The sequence below is a fragment of the Rana temporaria genome, chromosome 9, assembly GCF_905171775.1.
Source record: "Rana temporaria chromosome 9, aRanTem1.1, whole genome shotgun sequence".
Lineage (NCBI taxonomy): Eukaryota > Metazoa > Chordata > Amphibia > Anura > Ranidae > Rana > Rana temporaria.
In genome coordinates, this window is record NC_053497.1 from 42,256,994 (window position 1) to 42,277,243 (window position 20,250).

Sequence of the window (20,250 nt, forward strand, 5' to 3'; positions counted from 1 at the left end):
GACAGCAGTGGCAGCCAATGGCGCCCGCCATGTTCTCAGCCAGGAGGGAGAGTCCCAGACAGTTGTACAATCTCTTGTATAAAATTGATGGATCGAGATGGGGCTCAGGTAAGTATTAGGGGGGCTGCTGCACACAGAAGTTTTTTTTGTCTTAATGCATAGAATGCATTAAGATAAAAAACCTTCTGCATTTAGATCCATTTTAAGACAACACACATTAATGTATGACATTTAAATACTTTAACATAAAGCATGGGTCTCCAAACTATGGCCCTCCAGTTGTTCAGGAACTACGATTCCCATCATACCTAGTCATGTCTGTGAATGTCAGAGTTTTACAATGCCTCATGGGACATGTAATTCTGCAACAGCTGGAGGGCCATAGATTGGAGATCCCTGACATAAAGTATAAATGGGCCCTACAGAATTAGAACTTTTTTGTGGAGTATGTCTTTAACCACTTCCCATCCCGTGTATATTAATATGACGGCCACAAGGTGGCTCTGCCATCCTGGGCGGCCGTCATATGACGTCCTCTGGCCTCCCGGCCACTAGGGGGCGCGCGTGTGCCACTCGGGTACCGATGCACGTGCCTGGTGGCTGCGATGCCCACGATCGTCGGTTACACAGCCAAGGACGTGGATCTGTGTGTTTGTAAACACACAGATCCACGTCCTGTCAGGGAGAGGAGACTGATGGTGTATTCCTTGTACATAGGGACACCGATCGGTCACCTCCCCCAGTCAGTCAGTCCCCACAGTTAGAATCACTCCCTAGGGAACACATTTAACCCCTTGATTGCCCCCTAGTGTTAACCCCTTCCCTGCCAGTCACATTTACACAGATATTAGTGCATTTTTATAGCACTGATCGCTGAATAGATGTGAATGGTCCCAAAAATGTGTCCAAAGTGTCCGAAATGTCCGTCGCAATGTCACAGTCACAATAAAAAAATCGCAGATCACCGCCATTACTAGTAAAAAAAAAAAATGGCATAAATCTATCCCCTATTTTGTATACGCTATAACTTTTGCGCAAACCAATCAGTATACGCTTATTGCGTTTTTTTTTTTACCGAAAATAGTTAGAAGAATACATATCGGCCTAAAATTAGGAATTTTTTTTTTTTAATTGTGATATTTATTATAGCAAAAAGTAAAAAATAGTGTTTTTTTTCAAAATTGTCGCTCTTCTTTTGTTTATAGCGCAATTGTCATTCAAAGTGCGACAGCGCTAAAAAATAAAAATTGGTCTGGGCAGAAAGGGGGTCAAAATGCCCCGTATTGAAGTGGTTAAATGGTCTTTAAATGTTCCCACACCTGTACAAATACTTATTTTTCATGTCACTTGTACATCCTATTTATTTTGGCAGTGTGTTTTGTTCTTTCACATACAGGGAATCGCCAGTGTCTTAGAAAACATTACCACTCCTAATAATGTCTTTATTTTACAAAGTCACCAAAAGGTCTCTGTGAAAACAATTGTGACACCCCTCATTTAACTACTGCCCAAGTACAAACACTTAGGTAGTGTAGATAGATGGATACATAAATACATAGTGGCAGATTCACGTAGAGCCGCGTAAAATTGTGCGGGCGTAAAGTATCTGATTTACGTTACGCCTCTGCAACTTACACGCGCAAGTGCTGTATTCTCAAAGCACTTGCTCCGTAAGTTGCGGCGGCGTAGCGTAAATCGGCCGGCGTAAGCCCGCCTAATTCAAATTTGGATCAGGGGGGCGTGTTTTATGCAAAACTACTGTGACCCGACGTGATTGACGTTTTTTCGGAACGGCGCATGCGCAGTCCGTGGAATTTCCCAGTGTGCATTGCTCCAAAGTACGCCGCAAGGACGTCATTGGTTTCGACGTGAACGTAAATGACGTCCAGCCCCATTCACGGACGACTTACGCAAACGCAAATTTCGACGCGGGAACGACGCCATACTTAACATTGGCTGCGCCTCATATAGCAGGGGCAACTTTACGCCAGGAAAAGCCTAACGTAAACGTCGTAACTTTACTGCGTCGGCCGCGCGTACGTTCGGGAATTCGCGTATCTAGCTAATTTGCATACTCGATGCGGAATTCAACGGAAGCGCCACCTAGTGGTCCAAAAAAAAAATGCAGTTAAGATCCGACGGCGTAAGAGACTTACGCCTGTCGGATCTAATGGATATCTTTGCGTAACTGATTCTAAGAATCAGGCACATAGATACGACGGTGCAACTCAGAGGTACGACGGCGTATCTGGAGATACGCCGTCGTATCTCGGTTGTGAATCTGGGCCATAGACAGCAGATGAAGATCAACTCTCTCATGGTCCATATTATACAGTTGGGGATCACCCCCTTCATTTCCAGTCCAAATGCTGTCAAGAGGAAAATAATAAGGGAGAATAATTCTGCTCTGCATGTCTCAGTGCCATTCAGACAGGGAGTTAAAGAAATACTCGCCCTCTGCCACTATTTGAATATTATAATCCAAGAGAATGGATGGGGCATGAAGGAGAATGCCTCCCGCTTTCTCCCCGCCATAGAAATAAGTAGTTTCCAACAGAATGGGGTCCCAAAACCACTTTTAGTATAATTGGGCCCCTAAATTCCAGGGGGCCCATGTGCCTTCTGGTTTGTCTACCACTGCTATCAATGCCTTTAGTTTTTCAGTTTAAATCATCCAGACACATTCCAGGTGCATCAAGTAAAAGGTGTACAAAGTCTTATGCCGCGTACACACGACCGTTTTTAATGACATGGAAAAAAAATGTGGGGTAGATTCAAGTAGGGGAGCGCACTACTACGGCGGCGCAGCGTACCGTTTTTACGCTACGCCTCCGTAAATTACTTGAGCTACGCTTCATTCACGAAGCATTTGCTCCGTAATTTGCGGGGGCGTTTCGTAAAAGTGGCCGGCGTAAGCGTGCGTAATTTAAATGATCCCGTAGGGGGCGTGGATCATTTAAATTAGGCGCGTTTCCGGCGCCGAACCTACTGCGCATGCTCCGTCGGGAAAATTTCCCGACGTGCATTGCGGTAAATGACGTCACAAGGACGTCATTTGCTTCGACGTGAACGTAAATGGCGTCCAGCGCCATTCACGATTCACTTACGCAAGTGATGTAAATTTAGAAAATCGCGCCTCCTAATAGCAGGAGCAGCCTTACGCAGAAAGCGACGAACGCAAACGACGTAAAACTCGAACGCCGGCGAGCGTACGTTTGTGAATCGGCGTGAGTATGCAATTTGCATACTCTACGCTGACCACTATGGGAACGCCACCTAGCGGCCAGCGTAAGAATGCAGCCTAAGATATACGACGGCATAAGAGCCTTATGCCAGTCATATCTTAGGCTACAGTCGGCGTATCGAGCTTTCTGAATACAGAAAGTCGATACGCCGGCGCTACTTAGCAATGGATACGCAGGCGTAATTGCTTGCTGAATCCACCCCTATGTTTTTCTCGTCGTGATTCTTGTCAAGCCTGCCTTGCATACACGCGATCGTGCAATCGTTGCTCGAGCAAAGCGCGATGACGTACAACATGTACGATGGCACTATAAAGAGGAAGTTCCATTCGAATGGCGCCACCCTTTGGGCTTGATTATGCAAATAAGTTCCGGCCATCTGAATTGCCAGCGGCTGCTGGCAAAAATAACATACATTCATGCAATGCATGAATATATGTTATTTCAGTGGCGGTGCGGAGCCAAATTTCCCTTCTCATAACTTGCTTCTGAGCATGCGTGTTTTTTTCCCCCGTCGTTAAAGCCTACACACGACCATTTTTAACGTTGCGAAAAAATAGAGCATGTTCTAAATTTTTAATGCCCATTTTTCAAGTCGAGAAAAATGCTCTGGAGCATACACACGGTCGTTTTTAATTACCAATTTAAAAAATTGCATTTAATGTCCTGGGTGGCGTTTGAACCGAGGACCCTAGAATTGCATGACAGGAGTGCTAACCACTATGCTACTGTGCCCAGCTACATGATGTGGTACTAAGTGCATGCAGTATGCTGGCTGTCAGCAGTCCACGGAATGTTGCTGGAGTAATACATTTGTAAGTAGCATGTACTGTATTTATTGTGCTCCTGCCTATTCGTGACTCTTCAGCTTTTCACTTGTTTAGCAGAGCAGAGCCATGTGCACTGGCAGACCAGGAGACTCCCAGGGGCCCCTCTCTGTATGGCGGTATGAAACCTGTAGCACCTGGCAATGAATTCCTGTACGTCTCCAGCTGGTACACAGGGAGAGAAGCACTTCGGAGCTCTCCCAGGGGTGGGAACTGTATAAATAGCGCAGACGTTAAAGTATGTCCCTGTTTGACATCTCTCTTGAGACGGTAGCAAACAAAGGCATGGCACAGTGTGGGGTGGCAAAGCAAACGGCCCAGCTGAGCAATTACATGTAAAGTATACAAACATGGCCCTTTATCAGACAGCACTTGTCACATTTTCTCTGTTGGCAGCATCCATATTTATCCCGAGAAGAAATCAACAATTGCTTTAAAGAACACCTTTCACCTACACTATGAAACACATTACATCAAAGTTTGAAGACGCAGCATGCAGTATGGAATGAATAGGCAATGCTATAGTAATGCTACTCAAGATGATTCTGTATTGAGAACTGCAATACAAAGTGAATCTTTTATATGTGCAAAAGACACCTGCTTTGATACTATGACCTGTGATTTCTATTGTAGACTAGAAAATGACAGCTGGAATCTGGTTTCTGTGGGTAAAGATGTCTAAAATGTGTAGTAGGATACAGTGGCGGCTGGTGCTCAAAATTTTAGGGGGGGGGGGGGGGCGCAAACGAAAAAAAATAAAAGAAAAGCCTCACTGTGCCCATCAAATGCAGCCACTGTGCCATCAATTGTCACCACAGTGACATGCCATCAAATGCAGTCACTATGCCATCAATTCGCATCACTGTGTCATGCCATCAAACGCAGTCACTGTGCCATGCCATCAAACGCAGCCACTGTGCCATCAATTGTCACCACTGTGCCATGCCATCAAACGCAGCCACTGTGTCATCAATTATCACCACTGTGCCATGCCATCAAACGCAGCCACTGTGCCCCTCAATTGTCCCTACTGTGCCAATTGTCACCACTGTGCCCTTTAATTATAACCACTGTGCCCATTGTTGCCACTGTGCATGTCACTGTGCCCTTTAATTGTTGCCACTGTGCCCATTGTCACCACTGTGCCCATTGATGCCACTGTGCCCTTTGTCGCCATGGTGCACATTGATGCCACTGTGCCCTTTGTTGCCTCTATGCCCATTGTCGCCGCTGTGCCCATTGATGTCACTGTGCCCTTTGTCGCCACGGTGCCCATTGATGCCACTGTGCCCTTTGTCGCCTCTGTGCCCTGTAAAATGCACTTACCTTTCTCCTTCCACGTCCCTCGATGTCTTCTCCCGCCTTGGTGACGCTTCAGACAATCCGGTTACCAATAACCAGAATCGGTGAGCCTGATTGGCTGAGAGGGCCGTCAGTCTTATCCAAGGAACGCACCCCCCATACTTTCCGAGGATAAGCTTCTGGGAGACGAGGGCTGTACTCGGAAAGCCTATCAGAACCGCTGGCTCTTATAGGCACTTCCGCACAGCCAACCAGCTGCCGTTATTCAGGAGGTCGGCGCTCAAGTTCCGGCCATCTGAATTGCCAGCGGCAGCTGGCAACAATAACATACATTCATGCAATGCACTAAATGAATGTTATTTCAGTGGCGGTGCGAAGCCACCAGAGGGGGCAGCGCTCCAGCGCCCTCTAAAGACGGACGGCCACTGGTAGGATAGCTCATGTAAAACAGGTTGCATGCTAGTAGGTCAAAAACAAAATAAATGCTAGAGGAAAATGGGCATTATCAGTCCCATAGAAAGAAGTCAATCATAAAGATCAGGGATCTCCAAACTTTCTAAACAAAGAGCTGATTTACTGTCCTTCAGACTTTAGGTGGAGGGGCCGGACTGTGGGCATTGGCGTAGAAAAGGTCCTGACGTCAGTGGGGAAAAAATAATGCCCCATTGTTTGTTTCATTGGGAGTAATTGTGCCCCATCATTGGTGGCAGTGAGAGGAATTGTGCCCCATTGTTGGTGTCACTGGGAGGAATTGTGCACCATCATTGGGGTCACTGGGCCCTATTGTTGGTGTCATTGGGAGGAATTGTTCCCTATCGTTGGTGTCTCTGGGAGGAATTGTGCCCTGTCACTGGGCCTTATTGTTGGTGTAATTTGAAGGAATTGTACCCCATCATTGGTGTCCTTGGGGAGGAATAGTGCCACATCATTGATGTAATGGGAAGGAGTTGTGTCCATTCATTCACATCAGTAGGGGGAATTATGCCCGAATTGTTGGTATCAGACAATAAGAATGCCCCAAGGGCCAGATAAAAGCAAGCAAGGGGCCGCATCTGGCCCCCAGGCCACAGTTTGGAGACCAATGATAAAGATAGTTTCTTCTAATGTCACCCCCAAAAGCAATTCCTCCATAAACTCCACAGGCAATGTGTCGGCCTTGCTCCCCTCTTCAGATTAGGAGAGTCTTTGCACCAGCCTTGTGCATTACCATAAAAACTATTTATAAAAAATGTAATCGCTTGCCAATCGCCCTATAGAAGATTTACAGGGCGATCATTCTGTGCAGAATGAGTAGGGGGTGCATGTGTTTGGTCACAGCAGAAGCTGATCAGCAGGCACCTGCCAATGGATGTCCGCTGGCACTCACTGATCATCGAGGAGAGGCACAGGATGGAGCTCTGCCTATGTAAACAAGGCAGAGCTCTGTCTTGTCAGCAGGGATGTGATGGATTTTCTTTCCCTGCAAAGCACATCTTTTAGTGAAAGCAGCACACAATGGGGTGTATTCAGGTAGAATGGCGCTTCTTTGTGCGGGCGTAACGTATCCTATTTACAGGCAAGTGCCGTATTCTTAAAAGAAAGTTGCCGCGGCGTAGCGTAAATATCCCGACGTAAGCCCGCCTAATTCAAATTCTGAAGAGGTGGGCGTGTGTTATTTAAATCAGGCTTGACCTAACGTGATTGACGTTTTTCCCGAACGGCGCATGCGCCGTCCGTGGAATTTCCCAGTGTGCATTGCTCCGCAAGGACGTCATTGGATTCGACGTGAACGTAAATGACGTCCAGCCCCATTCACAGACGACTTACGCAAACGACGTAACTTTTTAAAATTTGACCCGGGAACGACGCCCATACTTAACATAGGATACGCCTCATATAGCAGGGGTAACTATACGCCAGGAAAAGCCTTACGGAAACGTCGTAAATGTACTGCGTCAGCCGCGTGTACGTTAGTGAATTCGCGTATCTAGCTTATTTACATATCTAGGTGTAAATCAGCATACACGCCCCTAGAGGCCAGCGTAAATATGCAGTTAAAGCGGAGGTTCACCCAAAAATCCACTTTTTGACATTAGCTGTAGCATACTGCTAACATCTGCAGTATGCTGTTTCTTTTTTTTTTTTTACTTGTACTTATTGTTATATGAGCCCTTGTTTTCCGGCTCCGAGCGGGGAATCCTGCGGGGAATGGGCATTTCTAAGCGAAGAGGAGTTGATTGATGGCTGCTAAGGCGCGTCTTGGCCTCTGTTTAATCTTCAACTGCCATGATGCTGCACATGTGATCAGTTATGACACCAGCCATTGGATGGTTTGACAGTTTGGTTGAGAGCACTTCCAATGTGACAGTTAGCATTCCCGGCATGCCAGGAATGTAACTGCTTTTTCAAACTGTTAAATTGATGGGTTTTCTTCCGCTTTAAGGATGCTGGAAAGTTCATTTTGAGGGTGAACCTCCGCTTTAAGATCCGACGGCGTAAGAGACTTATGTCGGTCGGATCTTAGTCAAATCTAGGCGTATCTGATTCTATGAATCAGGCGCATAGATACGACCGGCCGGACTCAAAGATACCACGGCGTATCAGGAGATACGCCGTCGTATCTTCTCTCTGAATCTACCCCAATGTACACAAAAACACTGGTTAGGCACACATTTAACCCTTTGATCGCCCTAGTGGTTTAATCCCTTCCCAGCTAATGTCATTGGTACAGTGTAAGTGCATATATTTAGAACTGTAAGTGTCAAAAGACAATTACAAGACTTTTGACAATTAATTGCTATATAACTGCATACTTCCTGTAACATCTATACTTCTTTTTGTTTTAAAAAATATTTTCATTTTATTGTTTTGCACATGTGTAGAGTCCTAATAACACTTTGCAGCACTCCTTGTCCCAGCACAGGAATACATTTCTTCCAGAGTTTGCTGAGTATGCCTGAATGACTATAAACTATAAAACATCCACTGTATGTATTGCTTCACAAATCAAGCAACAAGCATATCCAAAATTGTACTCTATCTTCTGTGTCAGAGAATCAACCACACTATATTTACTTGGGACTTTTATTATCCTAGTGTCATTCAATATTTATGACCAATGGTAATTTATGGCGATAGGGAGTCTGGTTTATTTTTTAAAGTAGACCTGTCACCTACATTTTATGGAGAGAATAGTTGAAACTCTGGCTACACAAATAAATACACAGTTCAAACACATATACTATATATCCACTATTTTAGGTACAGCTGCTGGAACTATAAGGGATTTGCGAAGGATGCAATGGATACTGGTAAGCTATACTTGTTCGGGAGTGTTAGGAGTTAACTGGTTAAGCTTGAAGCAGACATGGGAAACTGGTGTTTTTTTGGCTGCCTGTATCCCTCTCGCTTCTCTACAGCTCTAAGCAGTTTACGAATTGAAATTGAATGAAGCCCCAGCTGTTCTCCAGTTGATAAAGGCTACAATTCCTATTATAATTTTGCAGTTGAATAATAAATGAAATGTTTTTTTTACTCCGAAGCGAAGAGTAAACTGCATTATTGTAATTTTCCACAATAGTAATGGCCCCTCCCAGATTTATTACACAGATAGGTAGATTCAGGTACAATGGATTAAAGTTACGGCGGCGTAGCTTAGCGTGTTTAGGCTACGCCGCCGTAAATTAGCTAGGCTAGTAATGATTCTCAATATACTTGCCTGCTAATATACGGCGGTGTAGCCTAAAGCGGGCGGGCGCAAGGGCGCCTAATTCAAATGTGTTGGGGGGGGGGGGGCATGTTTAATGCTAATGAGGCTTGACCTCACGTTTTTTACGTTTTTTTATACTGCGCATGCGCCGGGCGCCTACATTTCCCAGTGTGCTTTGCGGCTTGATTTAGACTGATTTAGACATGGACGTAAACGACGTAAATCCCGATTCGCGGACGACTTACGCAAAAGACGAAAAAAATTTGAATCTCGCGGCGGCCATACTTGACATTACTACTCCACTAGAGCCTAGCTCTAACTTTACGCGGCCTATCTCTTACGTAAACGGCGTAAAAGTACTGCGTCGGCCGGGCATACGTTCGTGAATCGGCGTATCTCCTCATTTACATATTCTACGCCGGCCGCAATGGAAGCGCCACCTATCGGCCAGCAGAAATATTGCAATCTAAGATAGGACGGCGCAAGCCGTCGTATCTTAGATATGTTTAAGCGTATCTCTGTTTGAGCATACGCTTAAACATAAGTCGGCATAGATTCTGAGTTAGGTCGGCTTATCTACTGATAAGTCGGCCTAACTCTACCTGAATCTACCTATAAATGTTGCCCAGTGTATGCATTTGAGTTTGACCTTCCTGGCCTATGATCTAAAGACAGGATTAAATTTGAACTAAACATTGGGTGGGAGGCCTTGGGAGGACTGTCTATACCAGGGGCGTTCAAACTTTTTTCAAAGATTTTATGAAGTGAACATGCGTGAGGGCTGACCCTTTTTCCTGACATTCTTTGAACCATTAAAAGTCTAATACACTGCCCAACAGGAGTTATCTTGACGTTGTGGCTGTGTGGGGTGAAGAGCTGAGCTCTGGCATGTTATTTATATATATATATATCTTTTGTGGCACCCAGCGAATCCCCAACCGCCATTTAGGAGTAAGGATGAGCTTGGGCGTGCTATTTGGATATACCGTATTTCTCGGCGTATAACATGCACCTTCACTTTAAGAGGGAAGTTTCAGGAAAAAAAATTAATTTTAAATAAGGAACTGTGAAGCAAAATAAGGGTCAGTGCCCATCAATGCAGCCTTATCAGTGCCCATCAGCAGCCTCCGCATTGCTATGAATGCAGCCTCACCATTGCCATGAATACAACCTTACCATTGCAATCAATGCAGCCTCACCATTGCCTAAATGCAGCCTCACCATGGCCATGAATGCAGCCTCACCATTTCCATGAATGCAGCCTTACCATTGCAATTACCATTATGATTGCATTTAAAAGGGCCGGTCATATCTGTAAGATTGGATGTCCAGCGCATCCCCTCCCCTTACATTGGATGTCAAGAGCCACCCCACTATCAGAAGTTGAGTCCCCCACTCTCCCTTACATCACAGTACACCCCCCTTTCCTTATGCTGCTGCTGGGAAGAAGCTGATGCATTGCTTGAAAGCAGAAAGTAAGGGTCTGGAGTAGGACCAGAGGAGGGCTGGAGCCCTCTTGCAGCTGCAGGAGAGATGCGAGGGCCACATGAAATGGCCTGGGGGGCAGGATTCGACACTGGCCTTGTGTTTGACACCTGTGATCTATAGCATTCAATCAGAGTGTAGTAAACGGTACTAAGATGGGCCTGATTCATAACTCCCGACTGTTCCTCTTTTGAAAAACAAATCCTGTCCATCCTTTCTCCTCGGCCCCTCTTTAGGTTCTATTGTAGAGACCAGGGGCGGACTAACAGCTCATGGGGCCCCCGGGCTATAGGAGATTATGGGGCCCTCGGGCAATAGGAGATTATGGGGCCCCCAGGCAATAGATTATGGGACCACACAGTATACACACACACACACACACACAGTATACATACACAGTATACACACACACACATACAGTATACATACACAGTATACACACACACACACATACAGTATACATACACAGTATACACATACACAGACACGCAATATACACACACAGTATACATACACACAGAATACAAATGATCTTTACATAATGTCCCTGGTTTTACTGAGGCTGGCAACCCTGGTGGGGCCCCCCAGTGGCATGGGGCCCTCAGGAAATGCCCGAGTGCCCGAATGGTCAGTCCGCCCCTGGTAGAGACTTGTATAAGTGAAAGTACATATATTTTATCAAACGTGTTAATGGGCTAAACTTTTTTTCTGTCTTTATTGCAATGGTAATTGTCAAATGCTATGATGTGAGCAGGATAGGAAATGCTAATAGATCCTCAGTGGGTTAAACAGAATATTATCACACATTAATTAGATCTTCACAGTCAGCCTGGCTAGTAGTGTGACAAGGTTATGTCCCCTTCCTAAATAATTTGTGCTAAAATGTGTCCCTCTTTCCCACATCAGAAAGTGGGGAGGTCTGCTAATTGCTTGCTTGAGATTACTGTGCTTTGCAATTTATCATTGATCTCTTCTGTGCCTTTTTAAATGCTAGATTGTCTCCTATTTGAATAGTGTTCTCTGTAGCGTACGCGAGCAAGTGAGAATATCATAAAATTGGTCTGAGCTGTCATTATGTTAGGAATAGAATGCTTGGCTTTTTGTTTATTATGGATTCCAGGCTATAAGAATATAGGTAATAGAAAGCAAAAAGTATTGATTTCCCTTTGAAGCTTTTACCCAGACATCACTAGGAATAGATGGTCTTATTCAGCAAGGAAGTGAAAATTGCAGTGATGATGTGAAAACTATAGTAACCAACAGCAACCAATCAGAAATCCTCGAGAATTATAAACTGCTTATAACCATAGCTTTTCTACTGCATTATGATCTTATCACATTGTATGGACCACTAAACCTTGACTATAATTACCCTACTAGTTACATTTTTAGAAGTGATTTTAAACCTTACATTTTTTAAAATAACAAGCATGTCATACTTACTGTACCTGCTCTGTGCACTGGTTTTTGCACAAAGCAGCCCTGAACTCTCACTTTTGGGGTCCCCCACCAGAGCTCCTGGCTCCTTATGCCTTCTGAGTACCTCCCTTAGCAAGCAGCTTGCGATACATGTGTGGGCTCGCTTCTGAGCACCGCTGGCAATGTCCATAGACATAGACAGCGGGGGTTTTCCCTGCTCCCCACTCCCTTGCCATAGGATTTGATTGACAGCAGCAGGAGCCAATGTCTCCCACTCCTATCAATCTGCCCTGTGAGGAGCCGCTGCTCATGTGAACAGCGCTGGTTCGAAATTAGGCTCCTTTAAAGCGGTGTTTCACCCTGCAGAACAACTTTTTAGCATAAAATTTGGCATAGTAGCGCGAGCTACAGTATGCCTGTCTTAATTTTTTTATCCCCGTACTCACTGTTATATCGTACATAGAAGATTCCGACTGCCCGCGGGGAATGGGCGTTCCTTTCAAGAGGGAGGGTGATTGACGGCCGGCTCTGGCACGTCACGCTCCCCGAAGACAGCCGGAGTAGGTCTCGGCTCTTCACGGCGCCTGCGCACAGGCTATGCGCAGGCGCCGTGAAGAGCCAAGCCTATTTCGGCTATTTCCGGAGAAGCGTGACGCGCCAGAGCCGGCCGTCAATCACCTTCCGTCTGGATTGGAACGCCCATTCCCCGTGGGCAGTCTGAATCTTCGATGTACGATATAACAGTGAGTACGGGGATACAAAAATTAAGACAGGCATACTGTAGCTCGCGCTACTATGCCGAATTTTATGCTAGAATTTTTTTTTATAGGGTGAACCCCCGCTTTAAGTATAAGGGGGGATTCTGGGCACAGAGGGTTGTTAACCTAATGCAGAGAATGCATTAAAGGGTCACTTCTTTAAATAACAAACATGTTATACTTACCTCCACTGTGCAGTTTGTTTTGCACAGAGTGGCCCCCGATCCACGTCTTCTGGGTCCCTCGGCGGCTGTCTCTGGTCCTCCCCGCAATTAGTAACCACAGTCATGCAAGAGCTCGCATGGTGGTCACTAATTGCAGGCGCGCTCCCGTGATACAGCGAGCGGCCATAGCCGCTCACTGTATCACTTGGCCCCGCCCCTTGGAGCGCTGCATCACTGGATGTGATTGACAGCAGCACCAGCCAATGGCTGCGCTGCTCTCAATCCATCCGCTCTAGCCAATCAGTGGCCAGGCTGAGCGACGCAGAGGATATCGGGACCGCGCTGGACTTTCGAGGGGTCAGGTAAGTATAAAGGGGGCTCGGGGGGGGGCCGGCAGCAGCAGATGTTTTTTCACCTTAATGCATAGATTGCATTAAGGTGAAAAAACATTTTCCTTTACAACTCCTTTAAGGTAAGAAACCTTAAAGTGGATGTAAACCCCAAAACATTTTTTTTTATCTAAGACTCGTATCTGTTAGGCCCCTTTCACACGGCAAGCCCGCTCGGGACTGATGTCCGTTTTTCAGGTGGATCCTAGGGGGACCATCCATTGACTCCTATGGGGAGATGGATGTCAGCAGAGATGTGTCCGCTGACACTCGTCTGCCATCCGACGTATGAATCAAACGTAAAATCAGACGTATGGCGATACGTTCACCATCCGTCTGGGCAGATCAGATGCATATCCGATCTCTCCATAGAAATCAACAGTGCTATGACAGGCCCCTACCCGTTCTGCGAGCAGCGACAGACCTGTCACCCGCTGGCTCAGCGGAGATCAATGGAGAGATCTCCTGCTGAGCTGGCGGACTCCACTGAGCAGATCCACCTCATGTGAATGAGGCCTTACAACAGAGGATGTTATTTTAACGGTTCCCAGTCTTTCCACAAAGAGTTAATCCAGCTCTGAGCAATCCTTTTATCTTGTTTCACTAAGATAAAAACAGACACACAAAGAAATAGGTATCCATTTCTTCCCCCTTGCTGTGAGTGACAGGTGATTTCCTTATCTCATGCACAAGTGTAAGAGAGGCATTCTATGTACTTCACATCCCCCCTCCTTTCTTCTCCAGCTCTCCCAGGATTGGCTGCTCCACACCTCAGCATGATTAGACATGCTGAAGTCATGTGGTGACTTTCCTGGGTTTTGACTGGATGTTCGTCATCATTAGGCATAATCCACAAGACCAGCAGAAGTTCAGTGTAAGAAATATCGATGTCTGGCCAAGGGGAGTGTAGAGGCGGGTGGGCAGTCTACTGACATCACGACTCCACACACCAAGCTCCGGACAACAGACCCACCCACAGAATCCAGAGTGTTGCAGGGCTCCAAACAGCTAAAGAGGAGATATTTGACAGGTAGGAATACATGCAGGAGGCATTTTGGTCTGATCTATCTAGTGGTATATAAAATGCCATTTTTATCTTTCAAAAAGTGTTTCCCAGTGCTAAACCTTTCAATCAATTTCTAAATTGCTGCATTTGTAATTTTCAAAAAAGACAGTATAAAGGAATAGTAGTGGTAAAAAATAAGCACTTGCGGGTTTAACTAATCATTTTTCTTTGTATAATTCTCCTTTAAGGGGGGCATGGCTGGGGGTGTGTGTCCTATGCCTACACACTTTTGCTAATAGGTGTCCCTCATTCCCATCTCAAAAAGTTGGGAGGTATAAATGTTGACTATGCAACATAATCACCATGACCCTTTAAAGTGAATCTGTGTCAAGACTATGGACATTTTTGTTTTACATTTTTCTTTCAGTCGTAAATAACATTTTAAATGAGCTCTCCCTTACCTCTGTAGCTGCAGGCATTATGAAGCAATTAATCCTCAACGTTCTAAGAAGAAACACTGAAGTCATTCAAGTTATTCTCTCAATAGCTCACCCTGCTCTCCTCCCCTTTTCCAGCACAGTGACTCTGCAATCTTCCAGCCTTCTAATCTTAAATGTAGACACAAAGCAGGATCCCTGGGGGAGATAGCAGGGTAAGCTGAGCAGCTCAGAGAGAACAACATGAATGACTTCTATACCTAGGCTATGAATTGCTCCACAGTACCTGCTACTAAAAAAGTTTAAAAGTGTATTTACTGTGTTAAGAACATGTAAATATTGAAATGTTTGTAGCCTGGCTACAGATTGACTTTAACCACATGTGTACAAATGATGGTAAAATACCATAAAGCATTAAATATAAGAACATAGCATAAATGGACAACTTGGGCTTTATATTTGGTTGTTGCAATTCTTTGGAAAATGATAGTCCATATTTCGTTACTTGGTACTGTCTTACTACAATATTTTTTATGAGGTCTATTTACAGGGCTTGGCATAGGTAAGTTGGTAGAATATATAATGTTGGGGATTCTAGAATAAGCAGTAAGGGCTCTTTCACACGCTATGAGTAAGCATCACATGATGTGAAACATGTCAGCCACCTTTTTCCTGTTGTTCACTTAATTTTGACTGCATCGCTATGGTTGTTTTTTGGATTTCATTTGTATAATAAAGACATCGTTTTAAGGAGTGAGGCAGTCCAGGATCTTCTTCTATGCAATGCACCTGTGCATAGCCAGCACCCTTTTGGTTTAGTTGGACGGAAGCAAAGCCAAGGGATCAGCAGTTTTTAGAGCGGTATCATCTGTGATGATCCGCCCAGTGAACCTCTGCTTGCTCAGCGAGGATCGCTCCGCTGATCCCCGCTGAGCCGCCGGATGGCAGAGCGGTCCCCGCACCCTGTCAGATCTCTGCTTTCCCCTATTGGGGGGGAACGGATGAACATGGACCGTCTGTCTGTGTTCAGCCGAACCGATCCGCAGACGAATGGAAAAATAGGGTTTTCCTCCGTCTGCAGAATTGGGATTGCAGACCCGCATGAGATCGGGTGTCAGCAGATGATCATCCGCTGACACCCGCAATCTCATAGGGATCAATGTATGTCCCTTTTTCATTCGTACACGGATGGATGAAAAAGCGGACATACGGTCCGCCCGTGTGAAAGAGCCCTTATGTCTATAATTATTTCCTCAAAATCAGTCTGTCTATACAAGTGTGTGATTAAAAACAGTATATGATATGTTTCGTCTTGGTTTGCATACTCTGTTTTTACTTTTATCATTTTTTTTCATACAGGGATTTTTGTCCAGAGCTGCCGTAAACCCACCATCTCCTTGAGGGCTATCACAAGAGAAAGATCAACCATGACATACCTCCTGAAAGTTGGATTTGTTCTAGTGGTCTTTGTCCTGGCTTCCGCCTCATCAAAAGAAACAGTAAATGGAACCTGTGATAATAGTAAAGATGCAATATGTGAGCCAGGTATCTTGCTTCCAATCTGGAGGCCCCACAATCCATCAACAGGAGACAAAGTTGCTCGTGCTGTTGTTTATTTCGTAGCCATGCTTTACCTCTTCCTGGGAGTGTCCATCATTGCTGACCGATTCATGGCATCCATTGAAGTTATTACCTCTCAAGAGAAGGAGATTACTCTTACCAAGCCAAATGGGGAAACCAGTGTGGCCACTGTCCGTATATGGAATGAAACCGTTTCTAACTTAACGCTGATGGCCCTAGGTTCCTCTGCTCCAGAAATCCTTCTTTCTGTCATTGAAGTGTGTGGACACAATTTCCAGGCTGGAGAGCTAGGACCAGGAACAATTGTAGGTTCTGCTGCCTTTAATATGTTTGTCATTATAGCTATTTGTGTCTACGTCATACCCAATGGTGAATCACGAAAGATTAAGCACCCAAGAGTTTTTTTTGTCACTGCCACCTGGAGCATCTTTGCCTACATATGGCTGTATCTCATTCTTGCTGTGATTTCCCCAAACTGTGTTCAGGTCTGGGAGGGACTGGTCACCCTCTTATTTTTTCCAGCCTGTGTACTCTTTGCCTGGGTTGCAGACAAACGACTCCTCTTCTACAAATATGTTTACAAGAGGTACAGAGCAGATAAGAGAAGAGGTATCATTATCGAGACAGAGGGTGAGTTTCCCAAAAGCATTGAGATGGATGGAAAACTGGGGTCTGGGGCAGTGGTGGCACCAGAAATGAAGGACCCGATAGACGAAGACAGTGCAGCTGCTGCTGCTGCTGAAGCCAAGGAACTTGATGAAAGCCGCAAAGAGGTCATCCGCATTCTAAAAGAACTGAAGCAGAAGTACCCTGAGCGGGAGTTGGATCAGCTGGTTGAAATGGCCAATTACTATGCCTTGTTGCACCAACAGAAGAGCAGAGCATTCTACCGTATTCAAGCCACGCGTATGATGATTGGGGCAGGCAACGTGCTGAAAAAACATGCAGCTGATCATAGCAAAAAGCCAGCTAACCTACAGGAGGTGGCTTCTGAAGCTGGGGAAGAAAACACTAGCAAGATCTTCTTCCAGCCCTGCAATTACCAGTGTCTAGAGAACTGTGGCTTAGTTACGCTCAATATTGCCTGCCAAGGAGGAGATGGCACAAGCACTTTCTACGTGGACTACAAGACAGAGGATGGTTCAGCCAATGCTGGTTCAGACTACGAATATAGTGAAGGAACACTGATTTTTAAACCTGGTGAGACCCAAAAAGAAATAAAAGTTGGTATAATTGATGATGACATCTTTGAGGAAGATGAACATTTCTTTGTACGTCTAATGAACTTGAGGGTGGGAGATGCAGAAGGAATGTTTGAACCAGATGGGGAAGGACGCCCCAAGGCACGCTTGGTCTCACCGCTCATTGCTACGGTGACTATTCTGGATGATGATCATGCTGGAATATTTACTTTTGAGGAGAAACTGGTTCGTGTCAGTGAAAGTGTTGGGGTTCTGGAGGTACGAGTGCTGAGGAACTCGGGGGCAAGAGGGACTGTGATCATACCATATCGGACAGTAGAGGGTACAGCTCGGGGAGGAGGTATTGACTTTGAAGATGCTTATGGAGAACTGGAGTTCCAGAATGATGAGACTGTGTAAGTACCACAATCAATGTACAATTTATATAATAATAATAGTGATGCGCTAATATTAACTAATGTATGGTACAGGAGTAAAGCAAGTGCAAATGTGAAATACAAACAATAGCATGACCCCAGTGCAAATGAAAACCGACACAATGGATATGTGTAATAGGAAGTCCTGATGATAAGTAAGATGATCCAAAATGCCTCCCCTCTGATTAGTATACACTCACAACGCTCCAGTGATAAGGGTCAGATCAAGCAGACAACAGGAACGCTCAGGAACAATCATATGCAAAAAAGGAGAACAAGAAAAACCTCTGCGCAATATTGTATGATGTGGGTTGCGGACATAGACTACATCTGTAGTGTGTGCACTCACGAATCCTCGCTACGACTCAGGCTAGTGATTTGCCGCTCAGTTTGAAGGTCTCCTTACTCGGATTCGACAGATTCGACATCCGATGGCCCCGTCACTGTAGGCCCCTCCCCTACGCGTTGCGTCACTCGTCACGTGACTTACTCATGGGTTACCTAATTGCGCAATGAGGTTTTTCTTGTTCTCCTTTTTTGCATATGATTGTTCCTGAGCAATCCTGGTGTCTGCTTGATCTGACCCTTATCACTGGAACGTTGTGAGTGTATACTAATCAGAGGGGAGGCATTTTGGATCATCTTACTCATCCTATTACACATATCCATTGTGTCGGTTTTCATTTGCACTGGGGTCATGCTATTGTTTGTATTTCACATTTGCACTTGCTGTACTCCTGTACCATACATTAGTTAATATTAGCGCATCACTATTATTATTTTATTACTATTGGTTTGGTTTCACTGTTTAGATTGCAGCTTTTATTATTTGGTATTTTTTGTGTGTTTTTTTCCTTGTATATTATATGTTAGTAGCGCTGTAGTACAATCTTTTCCAATGTACAATTTATAACTAGGTTTCAAGCAGAGGCGGCTCTAGGCTTTGTGAGGCCTTAGGCAAATCTGAGACATGAGGCCCCATTCACATCCATAATGGGAAAAATAATTCAAGCGATAAAAATTAACTGTATAAATTGCATATATTATGAGTTTTAAATTCTATGAACTATGAATTTACTGTTTATAGAATTTTCTCTAACCAATTCTTTAGGCAAATTAGACAGCTGAGAGGCCCCTGTGGGGGCGAGGCCTAAGGCGACCTCCTAATTTGCCTAATTAGAGAGCCGCCTCTGGTTTCAAGCAGGCCAGACTGGCCTCCGGTAAGCAATGTCATGTGCCAACAAGGTGTGTATTTGACTATTGTACTACAATAGTACTATAATACTATGCCATTTTGTTCAAGGACTGATCCATCAAACTGTAAGCTGCCATTAGCCTTAATACGTTTTTGTCTAACCACATACAATATGCAGATTTTTTAGCTGTACTTAGGCTTTTTATGTCTGAATTATGTCTGAAGGATTGACATTTTTCTCATTTGTGCATTAAAACGAAAAATACTTTGATGAATCATTAACCTTTCCCTGGAAAAATATTCAAATGGTGTCCATAATGCAGCCATTTTCATATTAGGGACTATCTAATTTCTTTATCACCAGCAGGCCATGGTCCCTAACCCTACCCGTGATCACTGAGAAAAAAACGACTTATAGCTCTACTCCACCCCTACGTAAAGCCACCAGTTATGTGAGAGACCATTAAGAGCCACTGGTCTGTGGTTCTTTATTTGCCAATGAGGCCACCTGTCACAGCAGTAAACCCATAGTAAGGTGCAAGAGGCAGAATTAGGGTCTCAACAGGGCCGATCCTAGGCAGGGTGCACAGGGTGCTTTGCACCCAGGCGCCTGCAGTGGTGGGGGCGCCGAAGTGCTAGATTTCTCCCCTCCCTCCTTCTCTCCTTGTTTGTGTCCGTCCAAAACTAATGTTCTGAGCAAAGGTGTGTGTCCGTCCAGAACTGATGTGTAAGCATAAGGCAGTCTGTCCAGCCTGGCAGTGCTCTGGGGTGGAGCCGATCCTCTTCCTGACACAAGGGTTCTAGTTTTCAGTGGCTGCTGAGTGCTGATGTGCAGGAATGACTTCCCCACACTGGGCGTCTTGGATCCCACACTGTCTCCACCAACTCCAGTTGGAATGCCTTCCCCTCCCATCTCTATCTCGGACTGCACAGAGAGAGAACCAAGGTAAGTCACAGTGTTCGGTGTGCTGGGGGATGGCATGTGCTCTGGGCTGTCCCTGCTCTAGATGTTTTATGGCATGATAGATTGCATAGGATACACAGCCCCTGCCCATTCCTGCGCCTCAGTAGTCCATCTACAGATGTGATGTATAATGAGATGTACCAAGAGCCCTTTCACACTGACAGTGTGGGGGGGT

At 45.2% G+C, this 20,250-nt stretch overlaps 1 protein-coding gene across 1 annotated transcript in view; it reads left to right on the forward strand.

The window, feature by feature from the left end:
• SLC8A2 (solute carrier family 8 member A2) overlaps positions 1 to 20,250 on the forward strand; it is a 278,940-nt gene that overhangs the window by 62,852 nt on the left and 195,838 nt on the right. Inside the window, exon 2 of the mRNA XM_040323283.1 lies at positions 16,077 to 17,895. Within this exon, the coding sequence (XP_040179217.1) occupies positions 16,145 to 17,895 (1,751 nt within the window). The 5' untranslated portion in view covers positions 16,077 to 16,144. The remainder of the gene's footprint in view (positions 1 to 16,076; positions 17,896 to 20,250) is intronic.